This window comes from Strix uralensis, chromosome 3 (assembly GCF_047716275.1).
Source record: "Strix uralensis isolate ZFMK-TIS-50842 chromosome 3, bStrUra1, whole genome shotgun sequence".
Lineage (NCBI taxonomy): Eukaryota > Metazoa > Chordata > Aves > Strigiformes > Strigidae > Strix > Strix uralensis.
The window spans coordinates 123565203-123592897 of record NC_133974.1 but is presented as its reverse complement, the minus strand read 5'-3'; the positions used below and the strand labels follow the sequence as shown (position 1 = coordinate 123592897).

Genomic DNA, 27695 nt, shown 5'->3' with positions numbered 1-27695 from the left:
TATCCTACAGAAGTTGAAAATTTCAGCTACAATAAGCTCTTAGCATTCAATCCTCAATGGAATGTGTCAAAAGTTTTATTTAGAGGGGGAGGAAAAAAAAGGATCAAAATTTCTCCAAGTTCCTGTAACACCCACCTATTTGCATGAGAGCTTAGCCTTGGGAGTTCAGCATAAACTGCTGCCATGTAAGCTGAAGAGCTATCCACCATCATTAGCAGCAGTCCTTAAAACTGGGAACAGATCACCAGCCCTGTAGAACAGTCTGCCCCAGTACAGCTCTCCTAATTCCTACAGTACCAGGGAGAATTTGCCCTGCAGGTATTCCTAGAAAATGGATCAGAAAATCGGACTCTGGAGCCCTACAGCTAAACACATAAGTGAAGTCAAAAGTCAGAGTTCAGTTAGTGCTTCATCTGACTCCCCAAAGGGGGCATCATCTAGATAAGAAGAGCCTGGCCCTGTGCCACCCTACTCCTTGCTTCAAGGGATCAAAGCACAGCATTTGTTGTTCTGGCAGCAGATTGACAATCACACAGCTCAAGCGTCACTGAGAACTGTGAGCAAAGTGGAAGGAGGAATTTTTTACTTTTACTTTTCTGAGATTTTATCTAGCTTTTGCAGAGAAGCAATTTTAGCAGGATAATGGCAAAAAATATTCTCCGAGGTAAATACTTCTCATTAGAAAATTCCCCGGAAAGAGACGTCTGCTTCTCAAGAGCCCAGATATATCCTGTGTAAAAGAAAAAAAGCTATACAACAGAACATACAGCCCCATCACAACTCCATAACAGATGACATAAGTAATTGACAAATGAAGTGATACACATGCACACATATATATCTGATGTAAATACACAGGAAATCCATGAGCAAGTACGACAGCTAGAAACAAAAAATTAAACATATTCTGAATAACATTTTCAATTGAAGACTTACCTCAGAGAGCTCAATTACTTAGATCAACAATAACCAAGTTTGTGGAAAAAGTGCATACACACACACATGTGAAAGTTTTATTTTCCCCTATTATCTTCCCTTTGGCTGCCAAACACACAGCTGACTTAAATCATAAACTCACTAGCATTTAAAGAAGATTAAGAGAAACACTGTGAATGAAACCACACAAGCAAGAAAGAAATACAGAACCTCATTTACCTAGCTTTATCACCTCCAGCTTCTACCATAAGACACAACTTCTGTACCTTTACAACTCTGCAGTTGTAATAAGTCTTCACAGCTTAACCATATGAAGAAGTTGCTTAAATTTTTCAACTACTGTCATATTCTAGGAAATCTCTTCTTAGACTCGAGACCAATTTTCTCCCAAGAAACAGTCAAATATGCTTTGCAGTCCTTATCACACACTAGCAACAGTTTGGTCAAGCTACATTTCCTCCAGCAGATAAGCCTGTCACAGAGACATAAAATTGTACATTATCTCCAGTAGATGTAAACAAATCATCCTCATCTGTAGTTATGTATACAAATACATGTAAAACAGTAATACTTCTACTTTTATTTCAAAACAGTATTGTACATAGAAGTTACTGTGTTTGGAAAGAAGCACACCACAGATTAAAATCCTTAGCTGACACTAAGTAAATACTTAAAGTAATTTATAGCTAGTCTGAATTTGTGATTTTTTTGTTTTTTTTTAAATATTAATTGAAGGAGACTTTAAGAATTGACTAAAGCAAGAACCTGCTAATTACAGTGCCTGTAATAAATACAAGCAACAGTGTTTTGAGACAATAATCTATAATTGCAGATATTGTAAAAACTTCTCAGACTGCCAAAGTCAAACTAATTAAGACTCAGTGATTATCCACCCTGGGCTGGGTGGGATACACCAGTTACAGATGGGATTGCAAACAAACTTCATTAAATTTGTTACACTCTGGATCATGTGTCTGCCTGAAAATCAAAGTGAAGTCAAAGCCCAACACACAGGAAGAGACTTACAGGATGAACCTAAAGATACTCAAGTCCTAAACTACTAACATTTCACCACATTGTGCCTTCTCCAGCAGTAACAAACATAGCAAATTTAATACCATCAGGTTGGGAAAAGGGTGGTTTCTCATCTTGGAAGACCTTGTCAAACCAGATTTTTTTTTTTTTTTAAAGTTACATTAGCATAGTGAAAGAGGAAGAAAAAAAAAATTAATTGGGGAGTATTTCTACTTCAGTTGAATTGCCAGTCAGTAAAGACTTCTCTAAGAACAAAGTTTGGAAAAATAAATAAAACACACTAGATGATGTTGTGAAATTAAAGCATCCTGAGAATTTACAATCATTATAGGTAGAATTCCTACTAAAAAATACTTGCAAAGAGACAAGAAGTTTCTATTCATAAATCATGGAAGCCAAGTCTTTGAAAAAAATCTGGCTAGCTCTCCTGTAACATATTGTTTTATCCAAGCAAAGTTTGTATACACTTTGAGCCATTCCTACTTGGAAAAAAAAGGAGTTTTAAAGTAATCTTCTATTCACCCAAAGAAAGGGAAGAGTATTACACATGCACACAAAATGATAGCATCTGAAACACTGCCCAATTCAAGTCTTGTAAACTTCTTTCTTCCATTACTCAAGGTCACAAATAACTGCACTATTTGTACCACCCCACCTCTCACTTAAGAGTACACATTTCTATTCATAGAATTCTACAATTCTATAATTTAGAAAAGCCCGCATATTATCTGCAAATTTGCAGAAAAGCAGTTTCATATGAACCAGCTATTTTATATAGTTAGTTACTTATATAAGCTTGGGGACTTTCAGGTTGGTTGAAGGAAAACACAGCCTTTAGTCATGTGCTAATTTTCCAACAAAGTTACATCAAGGAGCTTCAGCTAAAAATAGAATATATCTTTGTGTGTTCCTGGGCCCTGCCAAACTTCAGGAGGGCTTTAGTTTCTAAATAGGATAACCATCAGTGGATAGAAATTTACTTCTTTTGTAGTCTGCATAGTTAGAAGGTAACTTTGAGATGCATTTTGAATAGGTAACTTCAAACTATGCAAGATTACACAACACAGATCAAAGAAAAATGCTAACCCCTTTATCCTTAAGTATACGCATATTCAAGAGAAATAAAATGTTTTTTCCACGTACTACTTTGCCCACATTTTGTCTCTTCTTACCAAGAGATCCATTTTCATGGTGTTTTTAACTTGATTATTCATAGATACGCCTGCAATCACCAAATCAGGTCTCTTACCATACAAAAGAATTCAATACAACCTTGCATTGGTGAAATTATCAGGATTATATGGCTAAATAATCCCACCAATACCCTTCTGTCAGGTCATTTTAAAGTATAAAGATATAAGAAAGCGTTACTGCTGGGCAGAGACTACTTGAGGGAGGGATTCATATGGTATGTGCAGATGTATGTACTAATTGACAGATGAGGCTACTGCCATGAGAGCTAGTATCTGTCTCTTCATGTGCTCCTATGACCCATCACTGCCCATTACATGTATCACATCTGACAGACCACTGCGACAGGTATCTAACTAAAACGTGAAATGAGCAACACAGTGGGAAGAAAACCTGGAAGGTTATCATATAGAAAACAAAATCTAACCCAACAATATCAGATTTAGACAGGGTGGAGGGGGTATGTGTGTAGAGCATGAATGAGAAAAACCAGGAATTTCACATAAAGGGTAGGTCAGGAGTTGGAAAAAGACTGATAACCTTCTGGAGGTGGGCCTAGCTTAGACACCAGTTTGGCCTAGAAAAGGTGAACATGAGCTGCTCCCTACTTCCATAAGCATGCCCTCTTTCCCCCACTAAAATTACCAATGGCAAGAAGCAACACAGGATGCCTATGTGTCAGACAATGTTAATCCGTCATGCTTTGTCTATTATGTAAGACAATACCATGTTCACACGGAAGTATGCAAAGCCATTAGGTACTGCATTTTGAGACTATGCGATAAAAGCACGAACAGAGAAACCTTATGTCTGTGCAGGTCTTTATCATACAAAATGCAGGCAAGCTGTATCATACCTCCCTTCCAATGGGCTGTCATGAAAGGAAATGCTTAATATGTTGAAGATGACTGAAAAGTCAGACCAAACCCACGAGCTAGACAAACAGATCAAGCATACATTCCAAAATTCAAAAAAAGCATGTTATACAAGATCAGCTACGTGCCGAAGTTGTACGTGTAGATCTAAATCAGTAAAAATGGTGTTAAAACTGTAGACACTTAGACTCAAAGATGACCTAACTACTGGGTTATCCCAAGACAATCAAGCAAACATCCAAGAAACACACACCCAGATTTCTTCAAAAGAGCAGAGATTTTTTTTACTTCTGATCCACATCTCCCCAAGTAATTAAGTTTGGAACACTGTATCCCTTATGAGTTTCCATTAAGTCCAAATGAAGATTCTACTTGAAAGTTTTCCTCAAAATGCTCTACGCTCCTTAAAGATTATTATTCAGTGCTAATAAATGCCCCAGAAAAACATTCTGTAGCTATCTTCTTTATGTTAGTGTATGTGTATGTTAGAGAATCTTTATTTACTGTTACCCTACCAATGTGAGGTCTCATTACAGAAAGCCCAAGAAGTGTATATATCAACCAAGCCTTCCCTTTGAAGGAAGGATATCACCTTTACAACCACCATGGGATATGCACTCCAAGAACACTGAAGCTTTTATGAAAACAAAGTCTGAGGTGAAATCTTACTGTGATTTTAAATTTACAAAGTAACAGCTTGAGAAAGTCTTGGACATTTTCTGTAATACAGCCATTTGCCATTATCTCTTACCACTGTTGAAACAATCATTCCAAGAATGTGAGTACCTAGATCTCTATTACTTTCTAAATTAATAGTAACTTGATTATTCAACACAAATCATCAGCTGCTGTAAAACTTCCAGGAAATTACAAGCTGATATTCAGTTAGTTAGAGAATGCACCAGAGCATATAACCTATTTTCTTTCATCATAGCAGTTTTATTATTCACACTATAGTAAAAGGTTTTACACCTAACTGAGCACACAAACCTCTGGTATTCAACACTAAGAATTATGAAAAAAATATCAGATTGGCACAACGTTCTTACTTTTAGCAGTTCAAAATAATGAAGACAGTGGTAAACAGGAGCAAGGAGCAGCCGGGGTAGAACATACTGAACAGCTTCTTTAAAGCCTTCACCTATTGACTAGAAGCAAAATAAGTTTCAGTCTTAAAACAATAAATGTATTGAAGCAACAATAAAATAATAGTAACATCAATAATATGGCTTATATAAAAGAAAGTTACCTGTAAATAAAATGCTGCTCCTGGCTTTGATAGTTGACTTAGAAAATGATCATGAAAACCAGGTCGCAAAATATCTTGTGCATATGATTCATATGGATCAAATGCTAGTTCCTAAGAAGAGATACAGATTAAGAAATACAAAGTTAGATCAGTTTTGTAAAATTAAAGAAAATACATATGCTACATAGGACAGACTTTTCTGCATATTTTTTTCCAGAACACCTCTGGAGAAGAATCAATACTTTTACATGCACAGACTCATGGAGTAATTCAGTCTGGAAGAGATCTCTGGAGGTCAACTAGTCCAATTCCCTGTTCAAAACAGGGCCCACCTCAGGGCCATAGCCAGATCCAGCGTCAAAGCTAGCTGACATTGCTCAGGGTCTCATCCAGCTACACAGGCACCAAAACCTCTCTGGGCAGCCTAGTCCAATGTTCAATTGTTCTCACTGCAGATTCCTCCCCCCCCTCCCCCAACATCTATTCTTTTTACCATTCGCATGCTTTCTCTCATCTCGCCTCAGTTCTCTACTGTGATCCCCCAGTAAGAGCCTGTCTCAAGTCTTTTCTACACCCTCCCTTCAGGTAACTGAAGACAGCAATAAGATCTCCTTCCTCAGACTTCTCTTTGAGACTGAATAAACCCAGCACTCTTAACCCTCTTCGTACATCATAGGCCTCAGCCCTTAAATCATCACAGCAAACCTTATGTACTAGTGTATCTTGTACTAGGAAGACCAAAACTGGCCACAGTATGTCAGATGTGGCCTCAAGCGATACACAGAAGTGATCCCTCAACCCGTCAGTTACATTTTTCCTAATATAGCCCAGTAGGCAGTTAGTCTTCACTGCTGATTCCCGAGGATCTCCAAGCCCTGTTGAGCAGTACTCCTCCTCAGCCAGGCAGCTGGACCATTGCATGGGGCTGTTTGGCCCCAGGTGTAGAACTTCATGTTTGCCTTTACTCAGCTCCATGAGGTTCCTGTAGGTCCACTTCTCCAACCTGTCAGGTTCCCTAAGAAGTAGCCCTGTCCTATCTGTGGTCCCCCACAATTTGGCATCACCTACCAACTTGATGAAGCAGACATTCACCCAGAACACTAATACAGACATTAAACAGTATCAGCCCCAGTATCAAACCCCAAGGAATGCTGCTAACCATCAGCCACCAGATGGACTTTGTATTGCTGATGATGGTCCTTCAATCCAGTCCAGTCCAGCCAATTTCCCACCTACTCTATAATTCAACTAGCTAGTCTACATCTCACAAGGCTGACTATAAGGACACCATGAGAGACTGCGCTGAAGGCCTTGCTTAAGTGCAGATAAGGGATATTAACTGCTCTTCCCTTTGTCCATGGAGCCAGTCATCTCCTCTTCAAAAGCAGTCAAGTTGGTCAGGTACAGTTTGTCCTTTGGAAATCTGTGCTGGCTAATGCCAATCACATTCTAGTCCTTCACATGGCTGAATGTGGCTAATCTTCTGCGGGACTGAGGAGAGGCTGACCAGTTTCTAGTTTCCAGGATCCTCCTCATCAGTTGTTTTGATATTGGGCAAAGCACTTTATCTCTGGTCACTGGAGACCTCCATAACACATCACTAAATTTCAAGAATTCTAGACAGTGGCCTTGCAATGGCATTAGCCAGCTGCTTCAGCATCCTGTCCTGCCCTACAGACTTGCATATATCCACCTCAGATCTGTAGTCTCTAACTTGATCTTTTACCTCTCTCCCTTGATCTTCAGTGGCAGGCCTAACTGGGAAAACCAGAAGCACATCTTACAAAGAAAGACCCAGCAAAGGAGACTCAAGTACCTCAGTCTATTCTATGTCTTCCAGCACAGGGTCTCTCAACTCATGAGAAAAATACCCACCATTTTCCACCATCTTCTTTTTCATTCTATTTTACCTATAGAAGCCATTCTTGCTTTGCTTCACAATCCTCATCAAGTTTAACTCCAGCTGAGCTGCAGCCCTCTTAATACCATTTCCACCTGCCTAGACAATGCTTCTGCATTCTTCCTGGGAAGCCTCTGTTTCTTTTTGAATCACAGAATCATCTGGGTCAGAAAAGACCCTTAAGATCATAGAGTCCAACCATAAATCTAACACTGCCTAAGCGCCATGTCCCTAAGCGCCACATCTACACATTTTTTAAATACATCCAGGGGTGGTGACTCAACCACTTCCCTGGGCAGTCTGTTCCAGTGTTTGATAACACTTTCAGTGAAGAAATTTTTCCTAATGTCCAATCTAAACCTCTCACGGCACAACTTGGGGCCATTTCCTCTTGTCCTATCACTTGCTACTTGGGAGAAGAGACCAACACCCACCTCATTACAACCTCCTTTCAGGTAGTTGTAGAGAGTGAAAAGGTCTCCCCTCAGCCTCCCTTTCTCCAGGCTAAACAACTTCATTTCCCTCAGCTGGTCCTCATAAGACTTGTTCCTAGACCCTTCACCAGCATCGTTGCTCTCTGGACATACTCCAGCACCTCAACGTCTTGTCTTGTAGTGAGGGGCCTGAGTTTGATTAAACAGGAAACTTCAAACTGCGCTCGTCCTTGCCTCCTGCTACACCTACCCTTTTTCTTAGGTACTGGGAATGCATATTCCTTGTGCTTTGAACACACCACCTTTGAAAATACACCAGCTCTCCTGAGCGCTTTCAACACTCAAGGCAGCCACCAATGTGATCCTGCCTCTCAATTCCCTGAACAAGCTAAGTCTACTCTTCCAAAGTCCAGGGTCTTCAATCTGCTTATCTCCTGCACTTTTCTCAGGACCTTAAACTCCACCATCTCTACCACCTGTGGCCAAGCCTGCCATTAGTTATGGTGTTCCTGTCAGTTCTTCCTTGTTCATAAGAAAGAGGTAAAGTGCAGCTCCTTTTTCAGTTGGCCTGTCAGCATGTGCCACAAAAAACTGTCCCCTGTGCCCTCCAGAAATCTTCTGGCTTACTTGAACCACAGTGGATTGTCCACCCAGAAGATATCAGGAAGGTTATTATCCCAAGAAATCAGGGCTTGTGATAAGGAGATGACTCCTACTTGTTTAGAGAAGATTTTGGCCACTTGTTGATTGGGCAGTCCTTGCAGGAGAAGCTTGACCTCAACATGCCCTTTGGTGGCCTCCTCCTTTGATACTGATCCTTAAGCATTCAACCAGCTCATCATTCATTCCATAACAGAGCTCCATGTATTTGAGCTGATCTTTTGCTAAGCCTCCTGGCCTCATCTTCCCCACCTGTCCTTCCCGAGTGCCTGTATTCATTCATACAGCCCTCCATCACGCAACCCTTCCTGCCATGTTGCTAATTCCAGTCACATGACAGCTCTATAACTGTGCACAGACTCCCAGATCCACCTATCTGTACATGAGCACATATGCCCTGGGGAAATGGACAACTCATCCCACCTTCTCAGGAGGAAGGTGCAAGAACCTTTCTTCTCATCCTTTCTGTTATGCACGTCCCTTCTCTCAATTCTTCAGTCTACAAGCTTTGGTTTCCATCCACTAATGAGTCTAGATCAAAAGCTTTCCTTACCAGCTTAGCAAGACTGCTGGCCAAGAAGCCCTTGATCCACTTTCTCTTTCCACAGCAATCCTGATCTACAGTCAATTTACAGGATACCTCCATTTCTGCTGAAGTCTAGTCACAGGTGTTTTCTTTCCCCATGCTCTATAAACAGCCCTATAAAAACTGAGGTTTAGAGACTAAAGAGGTAAAAGTACTCTCAAAAATAGGCAGTCTATTCATCATGATGGGGCTGGAAGAAGACAGATCTCAACCTAAACAAAAGCAGCTTGAACAGAGATGCACTTAGCATCTAAGTGCAAGTCATTAAAATACATATGAATAGCAAAAACCCCCCCAAGTATTTTCTTACCTCTGCCATGTCTTCAAAACAGCTGCCTACTAGTGGATGAGGACTACCTTCATCTGTCATTTCAACAGTGTCTTCTATATGACCCAATAACTTCACACTAAGTTCATGAATGTCTGATATACGACTAAATATATTTTCCACATCCTGCAAAAAGCAAAAGTACCAGACAAAAATCAACAGGAAATTGGACACAATTTCTAAGAGGAAAAATGTTATGTGCAAAGCTACTCTGTTACGATATGAAAGTCAAGCACTTCCTTAAATAGTACAAGATTTTATGATATATTTTATAATATACTTTCTGTATATTTCATATAAGATCATAGAATTTATTTTTAAAATAAAGACTATATATATAAATATATGAAAATTTACAATGATTCACACATGGCAAGGAACAACAATGACAAATCTTAAATTACGGGCTTGAAAGTGAATATAGTAAATTGGGTGGTTTCTTCCACAGATCTACAAAACTCATGCTTCCCCACAAGTGCTCCTTCACTATTTCCATTTCAGAACTTGAGACAAGTGCTTCCTCTACTACTGATATGTTAAATGGGACAACAGTTCAGTTCTAGAAGTGCTCATCTAGATTTATAGATATAGCTAGGGGCTTTTTTTGTGGTTTGTACAATACTTACATGAGATGAAAACAGTTTTGAGTTGGAGGCATATGGCTCTCTGAAAACTCTAATAATGAGATTTAGTTCCCTTATATATTGTCGAATCTCTGCCATAAATGACTTCACTAGGTCATAATAGGTTTGCTCGCCTGAGGTGGATGGTTCCTCATCAGATAAAGTTAGTGCACTTAAATCTTCTACATCTTGATGGAACATATCCATTAATACCTAGGTAGCAAAGAGGGAGAAATTCACAAAGTGAGAACAACTTCTCTTCAAGATCTACCAGAAAGTTACCAGTAGAGGAAATTTATTATTCCCATAAAATCAGACTGATCAGCAGTAAGATTTGTGTTATCATTCTGCAAACAGTTGAGCATCACAAAAGCAATATTCATTGCTATGAATTTGCAAGTCATTATTTGCAGTGGCAATTTCTGAAGAATTCCCAGTAATTTAGACCAATACAGGCAGCTCTCCAAGAATGTGGTTCTATAAATCAATTACAATTTTAAGATGTCTATGAAGTATACAGACACATTTAGCATTTAGTTGTATTCTATTACTCTGAATTAGCTGTGCATAACCTAAGTTTCTGAAGATACTGTATTATCTGAAGTCAAAAAGTGTGTGCATTTTGGCTTTTCAGCTTTAGCTTTAACAGAAAGTCACACATGATTGTGCTCAGAATCCTGTAATCTATCTGCAATGAATACTGGCCCACACACTGTATATGGCCTGGTTTCTGTCTTTTACTCTGGACTTCTCTTGTTAAAATGGACCCTTGAGGAAGGGCACCAGTTTCAGAAAAGGTGGCAGTCACATTGCAGAACTACATAGACAAAAGGACCTCTAAAAACTTTGACTACCAGAGGTCCCAATTCATACCCAAGCAAGGCTTACCAAACACAATAATTCAAACTGCTCAAGAAAAGTGGATCACTGAACACTTCTCGCAGACGTGGTACCCGAGTCAGGAGTCATTACGAAGACTTAGCAAACAGAAAGCACACTTTGGGTTGTTTCCATGATACTCAAAGAATATCTTAAAATGTAAACTAAATAAATTGACTGCAAATTAGTAAAAGGCATCCTAATTTTAAGTATCTTTAGCAGAAAGAAAACCTAAAGAGGGTCCACAAAAAAATCTACAATGATGTAGCAAATCTTAATAAGCCAGCATAAGATGAAGTTCAACGTACAAGATTACTTTGTCCTGAGATAGACAGGTGGAACAGTATTTATAAATAAATCTGCTGTCCAGAGCTACACCCCTTCCAGGAAGTCATGAAGCATATCAAACAATGCGTATGAACTTCAAAAGAAATGAGAACTTAAGTGCTGCTTGCCAGCCTCCCTTCCAAACAAATGGCGGTGAAGTCATGGCAACCTATGCCTGCTACTGCAGAGACTGACATGACTGCTGTCAATCACCGAAAAGACTGAGGAAAAGACTGCAGGATCAAAGCTGTAAATACTGCTCCGAGAACCACAGGAGGGAAGGCTAACACACTAAACATGAACTAGAGTTTTTAAAATGGCAGAAAACAAAATGAAAAAGGGTTTTTCAAAATAATTATAAAACCAGAGATCAAGAATTAAACTTCTGAATAAGCCACAAACATTACATTTACACCCTGGTATTTACAGTAAAAGTCTTCTTTCTTTAAGGCATGTTACAGGCCTTAACTTCTCCAGAAGACATGTCAACCAAGCTGTTGACTGGTGGTATTAGACAAATGAACTATTCTGCAAGAGAATACTTGGGGTTCTGTAAGTTCAAGAGATGGTCTGGTAGGTTCATCAGACTTGAATATTGGAAGAAACACACCTACCTATAGCAGTCATTCTTCACCCAGGTCTTGTCCTAACACTCCTCAAAAATATACAGGTCTAGTGAGGAGGGAAATGGGCACACAGCAGGTTCTTTCTCCTAGTGAGTCAAAGGTCCCTGCTACACACCCTGGTCTTAAGCTTCTCTGAAAGCAGAACAATGGACATTTTGCATTAAGACTGACTACTTCTGAAGCTTTAAGAACAGAAGGTGATTTGTCTTTCAAAGACAGTGAATGTACATGGAACTCTGGTTTACGGAGAATCCTGATTAATTCTGAGGAATGGGACATTATAGGGTCACTACTGTAGGAAATTACATGGAATAATTCAGGTATTCAAGGAGGCCCCAATATATGTAATTTTACTTCACAGAGTTCTAGCACATACATATCTGACTACTACGAAATCCACACAAACAAATTAAAGTAACTATACCTCAGATATAGGATTTAGAGCAATCAGAAGCACGAACAGATAGAAGAAAAACAGCGTACATTTTAACAGAATTTGTTTTTTGCAGACAAGGCAAAATTTTCCAGATGGATGACACAAAAGCTAGTGTGAAAGTGCTTGAGAAAAAAAATGGCACACAGGGTCAAGAAATTGTTCTGGTTGTTCCGTTTCAAAAAATAAAACGGAAACAGAACATGTGTTATGGGTATGAACATAACATATTATGAAATTTCTCGGTGCAACTGAAAACAAAATGGCTTGTTCTGCTGAGGCAGTAAACCAAGAGGCCTGCTTTAGAGTCTTTCAAAAGTTTCTTCTGAGTACATATCTAAGAGTTCCTCCAGTGTAATGAATGGAAGTTCCTAAATCAACTTCATCATGGCTCTCCTGCTCACCACCTTTCCTAGGATAGAAAGAAGCATGCAGCAACAGCACTTGTTCCTGTTATTATTCTATGACAAATATTCAAACATACACCTTCAAACCCTGCCCTAATGACCCACGCAGATACGCCCAAAAGCAAGAGTGACCAAGACTGTCCTGACTGAAAAGTACTTGACTCTTCAAGAAAGTAAAGAAAGGTGAAGAAAGTCAGATGAAAAAAAAGTGAACAGGAATGAGACAAAGGCATTCACTGAAACACACAGACGGTCCCAACTGAAGATATTTACACAGACCAAGACAAAATACTGAAAAAAGGTGATAAATCTGAAAATCTCTAGACTTCAGCAAGGTTAGAGATTCTTAAATCCCATCCCTTAGAGGACTAATTTCAAGCTTTATTGTTTAAATAATGGAAAACTTGAGATGCTAATGAGGTGGCCACAGAAGCTAGAGTGCAAAGGCACCTGAAAGACAGACAGGGGACCCTGCTGTATCACTGCTGGAGAGAGGTGATTCCTGTTTGAACCTAATGAATCTTCTGAAGCTACAAGAAAGACTACCTGCAGATAAAAATATGGACCACTAAGGAAAAATTAGGCTGAGATGCTAATACAGGTGTGTTTTTTGTATAAAAATGCTGGACCATCGAAACATTACTTCTTACATGCAATACAGTCTTATTTATTTTGGAAGAACACCCAAGCTTAATTTCAACCTTCTTTTTTCAAGCTACAAAATCAAGCTCCATGATTACAGCTTAGGAAAGTTACATTTTTAAGTTAGCGCTGCTTCACAATAATTTTTAAAGCATTCACACATTGCTGAGATTAGGCAAGTGGTATCAGAAGGAAGAGAGACAACTACTAGTAAGCACAAACAGCAGCTCTGTAAGCTCAATTGGCTTTTTGGTAGCTTTGCTCTATTACTGAAACCATATTTTACAGCAGTAATTTCTTCTTTGAAAGGTAACAACACTCCACGTACTCAACAAGGAATAGACATCGCCCTCATAAAACTTAACTAAAACTTCCTGTTAACATAAGAAACAAGAGTCAGGCTTACCTTATCAGCACACATTGCCACTTTAATATCTTGTTTTGTAATCTCATAATGTCTTATATTCCGCACATAATTCCCAACCAATTTTAAGATGTCTGCAGAAATATATTCTAATACTGCCACTATGTAAACAGACACTTGGTGGTCAATTTTGTAGCCTAGAACTTCCTGAAATGAAAAACAAAAAAGTGTTCCGCTGTTACTCAGTTGACAAAATACACAGAATCGGTTGCAACTAAAACCAGTAAGTTTAAGACCCTACTCAACATTCACCACATATCCACAGTCTACTGTAGTAATAGAAACACAGTAGTTTGTCAGCCTAGAGAAGAAACAGTGTCATGGTAGATGCTGCTCTATTAACTGTGGAAGTGACAACAGCCAACAACTGTCCCAAGAACCTCACTTAAATGTCTAGGGCTATTTCCAGAAGTTTCTTGAGCATTTTCTTAGCCATGCAAAATGAAACAAGAACAACCAAATTCATAGCAAATGAGTTCTTGGCTTTGTTTGTCCAATAGAGAATTAACTAATTTTTAAGTGAAAAAGAAATATACACAACAAACACAGATATTCTTAATCCTTTTTGTTTACATTTCAGGCAGCATTCAGACATTACATGAAACAAAGGTGTTAACTTCTAATTGCATTTAAAAAGCAAGATTACATCACTGCTTACCTTTAATAAGGGATGGATTTTTTCTACTGGGAGAGATAACGGATTTCTTCGTTTCCTTTTCTCAATAGCAGACTGGGCATCAGCTATTGCCCACTTATCAATAGGGTGGGGAAAACTTTTTTGAACACGATCCTTAAAAAAATAGGACTAAAGGGTAAATACACAATCTGAATGAACTTAATATTACTACATTATCAGACCGTTTTCCATTACTTCACAAAGGAACATTTGCTGATGTTAGTATTTCAACTATAAAAGCCTGTATAACATGCATAAATGTTATCATTTTGGTACATGCTTCTCACTACATTCATAAGGCTGTATCAGAACATCACTGTCATAGAATAATCTAGTGCTAAAAATTTAAGAAATGCCAGAATTAAGTTGCCACTGCAAGCACAATTTGCTCCCCTTGTGCACATGCCTGGTAATTCAGCATTTAAATACATGACTATATTTATCCTAGCACTTTATTCTCTGTACAGAATGGTCACTGAATGAGATGATACTAGTTTTTCATTTCAACTTTACTGATCAGCGTATGGTCCAGATTGTACACATGCAAATTGTTCCTATGGCAATGAACATAATAGGAGAAGAGAGGGAATGTTCAACAGCACCCACAGATTTAAAAACAGTTTTATGGTCTACAGTTGGACCATATACGTCCCAGATTTACTCCTTTCAGCAGTCAAGGTGCCTGAGGACACCTACACTCTCCCATGCATTGAACAACTCTCCTGCTGGAACTACATGTCTCTGAAGCTTCACCCTTTTTTGGTAGCCTCGTGTTCAGATATGCCAGAAATCTAATTTCTCAGATAAGTTCACATTTTATTTTTTCAGACTACAGTCCCCACTGACTGCTTTGTTGCAAGTGCTCACTTATGTAAATACAACTCCCATTTGAGCAACCATGAAATGAGGAAGATGAAGTTAATGACCACTTACAAAGTGCTGGTACAGGACAAAGTACACAAAAACTTTCTGACAAAAAACTGGGACAGAATACAATTCTATAGAAGTAGCACCCAACTTCCCAAAGTACAGGCTTTTCTTTTTCTTCCCTCATCATAACACTTCTGCAAAAGGAAGTCCTACCAAAAAAAAAAAAGTCTCATTCACTATCTAATACCAATTCACTCTCCTAACATAGTCCAGCCTGCTGACTGAACAATGAAGATGTCCCAGGGGAAAAATAAATGTGTATGGCCACATAATTAAAGACAGCATCATTATGCATAAACATAAAGAGGGTAAACTGAGGTCGTTCGATCATCTCTAATTCTTGCATTTCTCATCCTGACTTCACAGCCATAAGACTCATAATGCAACGCTGTATGTCAAGTTTTCTGTTAGCATTGTTTAAAACACAGCATTGAACAATCTTCCACAAACCTCCTGTCTTGGAGGTGCCAGACCAGAATGTTGTGAAACAGGTCAGCCATTAAAGGTGACACTGGAACATCATTAGAGGTGTCAGTGTTCCAAAGAGAAGAGGAAGGATGAAATTCATGAATCTTGGATCTCAGAGCCAGCTACCTTTTTTTTTTTTTAAGGGGTTGGGGTTTTTTTTAAAGAGTTGGGGTTTTTTTTTGCCATTAGTCCACTTTCTTCAGAATGTGAGGATGTTGCATCTTGTTTTGTTACCTATGGCATAGCCCCCAAGTACTTGAAACCAACAAGCACACTGCACATGGAGTCTGTAGCTTGGCATCAAAGTCTTCGAATCATGGTGAAGCACAAAGGGCAACCAAGATATTCATGGGATTAGAAGCTTAACTAATTTGTTTCTCCAATGAAGAAACTTCTCAGATCAAGCCCTCTCTCTCAAACATCAAGCTGCTTTCTGATCTTTGAAAGGGCAATCTTAAGAGAAGACATTTCTATATAGAGGAAAGAAGTGCTCCTCAACTCATTCCGAGAAAGTGACCGAACTATTTTTGTTCAAATTTCCAGGATGGCAGGGGGTATATCAACCTAAATCACCATGCTGAGAAAGCAGCACAGAGCCTCAGACTAAGCAGCTACAGCTTGCATGCAGTATCAGCAAGGACAAAAGGTCTTTTGAAAGGAACCGCTCAGCTTTATGTACACAAGTTACACTCACCATCTATTATATAGTAATACAGTTCAGAGATTACTGTGTATTGAACAACAAATTCAATTGATAATACATAATTACTGCTTTCCTTTTTATATTATGAAATGATTAATGTATTAATTTTTCATGTAATAGTTCAAATTATTACAGATTTGTAATAATTATTCTCTATACCTCTACATCCAGAAAACTTCTTGGCTGGGCTTGACACAACATATTTAACAACTGGAGAATTAACTCCTCCACATACTGTAATGCATCTTCAGTAGAGGAAAGTTTAGGATGGACTTGCACCTGAACCTGTAGGAAACAGAAGAATTCAATCTTTGAGTTTTGCTCTTCCCCAAACCACATGCTTTACTTGCAAAAAAAGATGACGAAAGAATGAGCCAAACAGCTCAGAAAAATCCAACCCAAAAGGTAGCTCTATTAAGCCACACCAGACAAACATGAGTGAAACACTCATCTAAGCCTAGCAGAAATACAAATCTCAAGTGTTAAATGAACTCAAATCCCTGTAAGTGACATCTAATGTCAAGAAAACAGCTAACTAATAACAGTGCTTAGCAGTGCAATTAGGAAAACTGTTTAAAAGCCCTACATATATTTATCTTTCTTCCCTAGCTCTTAAACCACTGTTTATACAAGGCATTTTAGACTGGGGTTTTCTCCCTTTTACAACTCATTGTTCATCACTCAATATATAACAATGAAATACAGAAATTTTTCCACAGGGAGAGCACTACTGAAACAGCAATGATTTCAGCAGTATTACACTGCAAATTATTTAATCCATTCTCAATTAGCTCTCACTAAAATAAGATTGGTTTAGAAGTTTGTTTCCATACCGATTTTTAAAAAGTCGTCAGCCTCTAGAGTAAAAAAATTTCAAAAAAGGTCAAAGAGTTGTCCTGGCATTAAGTAGAAGTTCAGAGCTTTTGAAAGTTTGGTCCTAATATGTTTAATTTGTATGTCATAACTGTCCATAAAGTCTCACTGGTGTAAATCCACTGAGGCACGATCCTCCTTGCTCCTCCTATTATTTTTCCAGTCATTTAACTTTGGAAACAAGCCTCCAGTATAGCTTTCCTCTGCACTTTGATAGTTCACAAAATAGCACAGTTTTAACCAGTTGAAATGTCAGGTACGCAAAGCTCAGTGCTTTAGAGCTTAAACAGACATGCAATTTAATCTCAATCCTACACTGATGGCAAATACTATGCCAGAGCAAGCTGACGGCTAACTTTTGCAACACATCTTTGAAGCCCCAATTTCATCATTTTGCCATTCCACTGCACAAAACTCAAAATGCCTCCAGTTCTCTCAATCACTAACACAAGAGCTTAACCACCTTAAACCAAAATCCAACAATCTGTCTCATCCAAACATTAAACCCATGTCTATATTAAAATACTGGTGCCATAATTATTTAATTTCACACTTGAATTTTCATTCCTGTGTGCATCTATAGCAAGAATTAAATGTTACAAAGTTCAAACACAGAACAGCCTCAAATAGAAATCCACTTGCCTGCTAAGGCACTCATTAGTTTGCAAACTTCATGTCTGGGCATAGCTCTGGTGCTCATTTAACTGCTGTTGAGATTTAAATATGCTAGATCATGCATTTAGTTTTTTGCAGACTGTACGCCCTTATGCAGTATGTCTTTAAAAAAACTCTAGAAATTATTGATTTTTTAACTTAAAAGCACTCTGGTACAAATAGAACAGGAGAACTCTTCATTTGACTAGCTAACGTTTGATTATGCCAACAGTTTCATTCTTCCCCAAGAACTTCCACCATGCACAGCTACAGAGTATATTTGTGAAGGTACCCAAGTAGCAGAACGTCCAGCAGTCCCAAACATTATTTACAATTCAAAGACTGACATCAAATACTGTACCAGCTTGGAACATCTTAACAGCAGAAATTACAGACTTGCAGAAGTATTCTCTTAAAGATCAGAGCTGATCTGAGCTGCCTGGAAGATACTGCCTTTAATGTATTTTTTAAAGCTGAACAGAACAAATTTGTATTACATTCTCCCTGCAGTATACTCCAGTACTTTGTATTCTGGAGAGTGTTAAATTACCAAGTCAATCTGACAGTAAAAATACAGAGCATGATAAACCGGAGTTACGAAGAGCAGCTTTATTTTCTCCTTTACTTAGAAAACAGATTGTAGACTTCAATAGCCTCACACAACTCTTTTGGTCTGTAACAGAGTCTATAGGAATAAGAACAAACAAAAATACCACATCAGGCTGTGACCTGAAACATTATCCAAATCAGCCAAAACAGAGTCAACAATGATTATCTCCTGAACTAGGAGTAGGTTAAGCTCAAAACATTTTTCCTAAGCAAAAGTTTGGGGGGGGGGGGTTGTGGGGGGTGTGCAATTACATCATTATTCTCAAAGGCCATCATCTTCTGGCACTACCAAGCTCTGCTTTAGTAGAATATCCACCTCAGCAGAGTGTAAGGAACTGAAGGAAGGAATGCCTCAAACATTCATCAACACAGAAAACCCCAGGGACAAGCTGTGGCCTTTGTGATTAGTCTAAGGAATGTCACCCAAGGAAGAAGGAGTGTATCGAAGGATGCACCCCCTACTCCCTTGCAGTTGTATTGACAGATTCCTTAGATAAGCCTCAAAGGGGGGAAACATGGACTGAGTGAAACCAAATGTTTCTCATCAAGCACAAGGACCACTAATCATTGGCTCCACTGTGTAAGCCGAAGAGGTGATAAGGCCTGAGAAGAGGTAAGCATTTCTGACCCAGAAGCTGGATGGATTGCTCAAGAAGCATGAAGTCAGCAAAAATCTGTGGGAACAGAGGACAGGGTGAGCGACCACTGACTCAGTTGGACAAGGGGTGGTGCACCCCATTCCCCTCAATGTATGCACAGAACCCATGCTCCACCTTTTTCCTCGTCTCTCATGGAAATGAGTTTGTGGAATACCTGCCTCTCTTTGTCTAGTACGCTAATCAGTTGATAAGATGAACTTAAAAGGCGACAGAAACTTTGCTGTGTGTGCACCCACCACCCAAGATTACGAGACTTGAGACAACGCTGGATCCAGGGGTGGTGATCTGGATTTCTTTGACTCTCTTTCTCTCCTTTCTTTTTCTTTTCTTTCTTATAGACTTATAAGAGACCACATTGCTTATTACCCTTTTCCAAGGTTAAATTGCTTTCTACCACAAGTAAATCGTTTTAACTGGTTGTTTGGTGTTGTTTCACCTTAATTTAACCCAAGGAGATCACCGAACCATTGCGACTCTCTGGGCTTCCAATCCGGGTTGTGACACAGAGAAAAAAATCATGAGGTACCATTGGCTTGCCAGCATAGTTTATCTATATTAGGTAGGTAGTAAATAAGCTTCACCGCTACTTAAGTGAGATTTAGTATCATTTAGGGTTCAAACTCGTATAAGCAAAAGAAAGACAACAAATAGACTAACAAGGAAAATTACAGGATAGCTTGGTGTACAATTATAACAGAAATGTGTGATTTTAGTATCTGCACTACTGTAGTACTTAAAGGCTCAGACTGACAGTGAAAGTGTTATTTAAGGGTATTCAAAGCAAGTCCCAATAAGTCCATTACCTAAGATGTGATGCAAGACTGGGTAAGATGCAAGATTTAGTAAGAGAAGACAAGAAATTAGAACATCTGTTAGCATACACTGTCACATGACCAGTTTCAAAAAAGAAGATCAAGTTACCAGGGGGTTTCCACCTTTCTCATAGAGTCAGCTCAGATTTTAAATTAAAAAAACTGGGCCACCCTGTCTTATCACCCTTGAAAAGGAGTATGGCTTAAATCCCACCACATCCTTCACAGTCCTATATTAGGAATACATATAATAAAAAGAGACTAACAACTTCTAACTTCCCTTAAATTATGACAGAACCCTTCCCTTTCCTCCTACACACACACACCAAAATGTCTATCTTGTAAGGGAATTTACTAAAAAAGCAGCTTAAGATCTTTTCACAAAAGCTTCTACTCTTTGAAATTACCAAGAGGTAAATACGATCTACATCAGCTACAAATCCCTGCCTCCACACCTCTGTTTTCACTCATCTGATCACTTTTTTGAATGTTCAGTCTTCTCAGCCTTTTTTAATTCTCAAAAGGGAAATGACTAGGACTTTCTTTATTTGAAGATAAGCAGAGCCAGCATTTGTTGAACAGCTTTTCATGCTCTGTTTAAGAACACGAGCAGAGACAAGCAGTGCCTGCTTAAGAAAATTCATAGCACTTCAGGAAAATCCTACGATATGATCACTTGGCTTTTTTTTCCTCCTTCCCTTAAAAAAAAATAAAAAAAATCAACAAAAGCAAGGAATTTCTATCAGGAATGGTACGACCTTAAAAATTAGGCAACCATAAATCTAAACTGTCAGAAAAAGTCAGTTAAACCAACTAAAAAAAAGTGCTTAATGAATAATACAAAGATAAATATATCTGATCTTACTTTATAACCCTTAGCAACTTATTTTACATAAAGCTTTCTCAAACCATTCCTTTCAAACTCTACCTAATAAATCAGAACATAAACACTCCCAAAGCCTCATGTGAAGCAGTAGGGATCTAGACCAAACCCAGAAACAAGTTTCAGTTAAAGCAGATTGAACAGCTCCAGCTTACACAGAGGCTTGGTCTCTGACTGGTCCAACAGAACAACTCCTAGGCTGGTCACAAGATAACCCAAACCACCGGTCTAGACTGACACTCAGCAGCTCATTCTGCACTAGAAAGAGGTGTTTGAAAACAGGTAAGAAAGACAGACTCGAACAGTGAATTTAACAATCCAACTGACACCAAACAAGCAACAGTTTTCAGCTACCTCTTCCTCACTCGGTCATGAGCAAAAGGCTGATCTATGTTGATTTTAAAACTGAAAAAATTCAACTTGCAATGAAAAAAACCTCTCCACGGACTTCTTAAAGCAACTTCACGTATTACACAAAAACACCAGCGTAACGTTCCCAAATCATCATTAACAATCAATGTAATCAGGCTTGCGGTTTTCAGTTCTGCTAAATACAGAACACACCAGAAAAATCTTATATGTGAAAGGCTGCAGAGAGAACAATACCAAACTGAGTCCCATCAGGAGCAGCAGAAGTTCCATCAGCTTCAGAAGAGTGCATAACAGAAGGAAATAATTCTAAAGCTACATAACAAACAAAAATAAAAACAAAGCATCTACTATTGGTTAGAGATACTGTTTTTCATATCTGGGCAAGACTACCCATCCTCTGGGATTCTGGCAAGAAGTCACAGTATGAACCAAAAACCAATGCCTACTAAAGAGCAACTGCGCTTCACTGCTGAATACAGGTACTGCCGCACTGCCAGTCTTCCTTGGTGGCGGCTGAAGTCCTTGTAAGACAGTGTCTAAAGGAAAAAAAAAAATCATATTTACCACAGCATTTTGATAATAAAAAGGCAGAGCTGTAATGAGACAACAGGCCAAGCTGTTTTCCAGAGCACTAGAGAGGGTGAAACTTTAATGATTATGAGCATTTTTCTAAACTAGTAAACTAGCACTTTTCTAAACATAACATTTTCTAAACCTTTGCAGACACAGTTTATTCAATGGATTATTAGTAGAAATGACTTGGCCACAGAGCGGGGGGGGGGTGGGGGCAGGGGGAGAGGGAGGGAAATTATCTTCATTTTGGTAACTTTGAAAGTCTTCACTAATCTTATAACCTTATTTTTACTCAACATATTTTTTGTTAATCTTCCCTCAGTGACTACAAAGCTACTGACAAGCAACTGCTTATCACTAGAACACTCCAGGATGAAATATTTTATATACAGACTGCATGGATGAGCGTTCTCATAGTGTAAGCACCCATAAAAAGGTTTTTTCTTCTATTCTTGTACATCTCAGCTGATATTTGGCAGTCCTGTCCATGCTTTGTTACCCTAATCAATTAAAAATCCAGTAAATTAAACAAAATACAAATATCTTGGAACCATGCTTCAGTAATAATTCACTGAGGCCACGAGACTCAGATTTTTGCTAACATTTCTCTTGATGTATCAAGGTAGCAGTATTACACTGCACTAGTGAGCATGTGAAAAAACTTAACAGTAAAGACTTGAACCGTAGGAGGATCTTGACTTTATCCTCCACAACCATCAGAAGAACAGAGAACCCAAAGTGATCAGAAATTAAAGATGTTCTACATATGCAGTGAAGATGTGACAAGAATAAGTAGTGCCATTCTGATTAGGAAGTGGCAACTGGACTATCATTGATTTTAAGAACTAGGTGATTAAAAGCCAGGTAGAAATATCTTTGTCAGCCACAGCTTCCAGAGCACTCTGTAGACACTGAAGCAGCTTTCCTAGTCTCTTTTGTTCCATGAAAGGTACAGAAGACTAACTATACAATACAGAGTACCTGGAAGCACAATGTCTGAAAGAACTTCCTTAACTGAAGGAGCAAAACCCCCTCAGCTGTCAAGCCACATCACTCCAATCATTTTGACCACAACAAATCCAGCCAAGAAATCCCTGTTGATTGCTCAACTGATTCAAAACAACTTGAGGTACACAAACAGCAGAATATCTGTATGGTAAGACAGTTCTTCTCTTTTTCTCAATCACTGAATTGCTTAAGGTATCAATCAGTAAGAATGACATGCTTTCTACTGTAAAAACCAACATATAAGTGAAGAAGCAAGTCATAGACAGAGAAAAATTCTGACTGCATAAACAAGAGTTATACAAGCAAGATGAAGCCACAAGAAAAGGCATTTAGGAAAAACTATCCAAAAGGTTACAGCCAGAATAAAGAGTATAAATTCACTAGTGAAAGAACACTAGTGTTGGAAGAGGCATCACTTTGTAGGTGTCTCTTCTGAGTCCATTTTCCAAGGTGTATTAAAAGCCATGTATCTCCATCTCCAGCCACTCAAGGGCTCTGATGTTTTGTATGTCCTGAATCCTCCATCTTCAGCCCCAGCATCACACCTTCTGTCTGTCTCTGCAACTACAACTTCAGACACCAGTTGTTATTCTTACTTCCTTTTCTTGTACCTCATCATCATGATTACTGTCTTTTGCCAGCAACACTCCTCTTTTGCTGCTTCAAAATAACACGTGACCAGACAGAGAAGCATCTCAGTACACATCATTTTCTTCCTAACTGAGTGCACTGAAGTCAATCTTGACAGCATCTGAAGGATAACTGGAAGAAAAGGGATTACATTATGATCTGAACGGTACAAGAGCTGCTTTTTGCAAATGCAGCTGTTCAATGCAAATACAGTTCTATTGTTAAGGTTCATGTCTAATGAAATACAAGGCACAATCTCCTAAGAATTTGTTGATGTAGGAAGAGATTTATTCTTACTACATATTCTTGGTTTTGTTGCTTGATAAAAAAAAAAAGAATCAAAATAACTCATTGGAAAAAAGGAAGCTATTGCAATGATTCAACAATACCAATTTTTTAAGAAAGTGATTCCAAGGCTGTAGTTTGAGCTCTGCATTACAAGCCAATCCACAGTTACAAAAGGGCAATGGCATTTTAATGATTCAGTCCACACGTGGCAGCTTTCCCTAATAGCTGTGAACACTCCATCCTGATATATATACTTTAACAATGTTAAATTAAATGCCACTTTCTGGAGATATTAATTCAACACAGGTCTTCCCAAACTATTAAGTCTCATCTCCAGCTATGCAGGAAATCATCACAATCCTGTTTGTGCATCAACCTGGTTTCAAGGTGGCGTTCAGAAAGCAGCTTGCTGTCACTACCTGAGAATGACTGTCAGCTTCTGATCAGCTAACAGGGGAAACAAAGGAAAGGTTCTCCTCTAGTAACAACAGGAGATATATGAGCTTCAGATAATCTGACTCCTACTGAGAGAGCATGCTCTGGCAATTCAAAGCCACAAGGCACTTGTTTCCTCACAGGACAGTTCTGCCATTTGAGCTCACTGGTGTATCCTGCCACATTCTCTCCTTTACTAGTCCCACATGCTGGCCTCCAGGTACATCTCAGATCTTTGGCTAGAAGAGCAGTGGGTCAGTGCCTCAAACCCACTGGCTGCAAAGCTGCAGTATCGCACCTGTCTTGTGAACACTAACAGATGATTGTCAAAGCAAGTATGCTGCTATGTTCATCGTTTTATCTGCCGCCTATGACAGATTCATTACTTTACAGGGCCTTTATCAGGGCTAAACACCCTAACCAACACTACTTGTACCTGTATAAGTTAGTAAAATACCTAATTTGGTTTCTCCATTAATAAAGAAGCCAATAACATAATAATTTACTATTTTCATCTGCCATTTAGTTTTCCTGTAACTCAAGTATTTGGCTGTTCAGTAAAGCAGGTGACAATACAGACAGATTCTTCATTTCTAAGGACAGCAATAGTAACCAGCAGAAGACTCTGCTCCTGGAGCACAGGGGGCAATAGCCTGAGATACGAAACAGGTGGTGATCTCATGAAGAACTGAGCTTAGAGGAGTTAACACCCACCAGACAGTTGCAAGTTTGAGTGTGAAGCCTTCAGAACTAACTCCACCTCATTCCTGCCACCTGTCTACAGTAAGAAAGCACAACAAAACCAAGACAACTATACCTTGCAGGGCCAGTTTGTCATCCTGGGTAGCTTGTCATCATTAGCCTTCTCTGTTGACTTCAGACTCCAGAATTCCTTTTCCCTCCAAGGAATTTATCCAACTCCTTCAGCAAGCATCTTTAATGCAGGGTGATTCCACAAACAGCTTGTCCATCAGGAAGAAATCTTGCACTTCAGATGTAGCAAGTAATTTCAAAGTCTGAGCTCATACTTGCCTCAAATCCTCACTCTATGTCCTCCAGTAGTTAGCACTGAACCTCATTCCAAATTTGACAAACCCCTGCTACACCACAGAGTAAACCATCCTCTAAAGGAATAAGCTCTGTCTGGTTGAGACCTTGGGTAGCTCCAGTTTCCAAGCAGGCTCCAGCTGGATGGCTATCCAAGTGCTTACAAGCACAAGAAGCAGTGAGTTGTACGGTTAGTGCAGAAGTAGTTTCAAAGAAGTGACTACTGATCAGGGGTAAGACATTAACAGTACATGCTACGGACAAAACAAGTAAGAAGACTTCCAAGAACTGAATGAAACTGCACAGTGCTGGAGACCTCATACAGCATGCCCAGAAAAGCAAGGCAATACATTGCATGAGGAAATCAGGAAGAAATACTGAATGAGCACAACTTCAACATTTGAGACTTCCAATCCATACTGGAGGATGCAATAGTTCAAATAGCCCTAGGAGCAAGTCTTCTATGCAAAAGTTGCAGTTAATCACTGTAACTGGACAGACTCATAAAGCATCACTGTGTACCCACTAAAAAGTGTCCAGTTCTGCAATCTGAAGCCAGTTCAAGCAATGGTGTTAGAAACCTCTCGTTTTTTAAGCCTTCCACTTTCTGATTCTGGCTGCAGAAGTGGAAGAGGAGCCCTCACCATTTTTTCTCTCTTCTGAATAAATTCTTTCCACACCACGGGAACAAGCTTCACCATCCTGAGGGAGCAAGACTTGCTAGTTTGTCCTAATGAGGCCTCCTCAGCAAAAACGTATTTAAACTAAGAGAAGCTTAACTAAAAGTCATTAAGCCCGAACACTAATTAACCAAAATTCTCTCAGCAGTTCATCATAACGATCCCCCCACCCCCAACCGTGTCACTTCTAGGCGCTAAGGGAGCCCAGCAGAAACCCGCAGCAGCACTACTTGCTTCCTTCTGGGCACAGCAGGGCTAGGGCCCGCGTGTCCATAAACCAGCTTTTATTTACACGGCTCCGTCTGCCGGAGCGTCGCCCCAGCGCGGCTCCCGCGCGCTGCGCGGGGGGCCCTCCCCTCCGGGGCACCCACCAAGGCAAGTCGCCCGCCGGGAACGACTGACCCCCTGCCGAGCCCTGAAGCCGCTTCCGGAGCGCGGGGTGCTTCGGCCAACCCCGCTGACCCGGCTGGGCCGAGGCGCCGCGCCGGCCGCGGCCCACCCCGCGCCGAGGCCGGGCCGCTGCGATGGGCCCCAGACCGATAGTCCACTCCCACGGCCCAGCCCGCCGGGGCGGGCGGGGGACCCCGCTCCCCCTCACCTTCTTGAGGGCGGGCACCAGAAGCCCCCGCCACTTAGGCGCGTTCTCTTCGCTGAAGAACTCGTAGAGCAGCGGCTGCGCCTGCATGGTGCCGCCGGGCCCGGCCCGCTCGGGAGGCGGGCAGGCGGGGCGGGGCGGGCCCGCCGGGCCCCGCAAGGAGGCCGCCGCGGGAGGGCTCGGTGCCCCTCAGCAGGAGGCCCAGCGGCCCCCCACCGCCGGGGCCGGCGGCGGCAGGCCCGCAGCGGCGGGGGGAGGTGGCAGCTGCCGCATTCCCCGCCCCCAGCTCTCGGTGGTCTCCCCGGGGAGGGGGGAGGGGGGCGGCGGTGGGCAGCGGGAGGGGCCGGCAGGAGCGGGGTCACGCAGCGCGCGGGCCGCGAGGGGCGGAGCCGGGCACCCGGGGCACGAGCGCCGCCGCCTCCCCGCTCTCCAGGCTCCTGTCCTCACTCCGCACGGTTGGCGGCCGCAGCGCATGCGCCCTGCAACGGCGGACAGCACCGGCCGCGCCTGCGCCCCGGCAACGCGTGGTCAGAGCCTGCCTCCCAGCGGAAGTGACTTCACGAGGCGGCCACACCGTCTCCCGCCGCGCGCGCCCCCTGTCGGAGGGAGGTGCCGTGCAGCTCCGCGGAACCGCCAGCGTTTCCTGGCCGGGCTGGCACCAGTGGAGGCCTGCGAGCCACCCGCCGCCCGGGAACCGCCGTGCAGCCCCCGGCCACTCCAGCGGCGTGGGAGCGGCTGCGGCCCGCCAGGCCCTGCGTGCAGCCTCAGCTCTGCCTGCCCCCCTCAGCAGCCGCCGAGCCACCCTGGGGCCCGGCCTTGGGAGAGGGGATTGGGCGCTGGGGAGCCCTTGGCCCAGGCCTCAGCCACACAGGCCAGGCTACGGGCCGTGCCCATCAACGGAGGGTCGGGTAGTGGAGGGGCAGTGGCCCCACACAGCCCTGTGGAGGTCTGGGGAAGAGAGAGGGCTTTGGCTCCATGTCAAATGCCAGTGGAACTCTGCTGGGGCAGGCAAGGCCCCTCAACCCCTCTCCAAGCTAGTGCCTCTGTGGGTGTGCTGATAATAATGCCCCTGAGGCTTTGCTCCCTCTAGACCATGGCTGACTTCCTCACTGCCAGCTTCTCGCCAGCCTCCCTTACCAGGGTGACCTGGAGCACAAGGAGATGGCATCCACCTGTGACAACCAACTGTCTGCTCAGAGCTGGGGGCGGTGGGATGGTGTTACCCTTCCCTGGAGAGCTCTGTAT

General features: G+C 41.1%; 1 protein-coding gene across 7 annotated transcripts in view; it reads right to left on the bottom strand.

Moving 5' to 3' along the window:
- The window catches only part of SOS1 (SOS Ras/Rac guanine nucleotide exchange factor 1), a 57376-nt gene extending 30474 nt beyond the window's left edge, over positions 1-26902 (bottom strand). Inside the window, exons 1-9 of one of the 7 annotated variants that reach the window (XM_074864206.1) lie at positions 26454-26902; positions 21641-21730; positions 16492-16617; positions 14214-14345; positions 13538-13702; positions 9821-10030; positions 9177-9320; positions 5287-5397; positions 5087-5185 (exon numbers count right to left, since the gene is read on the bottom strand). In XM_074864206.1, the coding sequence (XP_074720307.1) occupies positions 5087-5185; positions 5287-5397; positions 9177-9320; positions 9821-10030; positions 13538-13702; positions 14214-14345; positions 16492-16617; positions 21641-21730; positions 26454-26540 (1164 nt within the window). In that variant the 5' untranslated portion in view covers positions 26541-26902. The other 6 variants (XM_074864211.1, XM_074864209.1, XM_074864210.1 and 3 more) reach the window with 6 other exon arrangements.
- Positions 26903-27695: the final 793 nt, after the last annotated feature.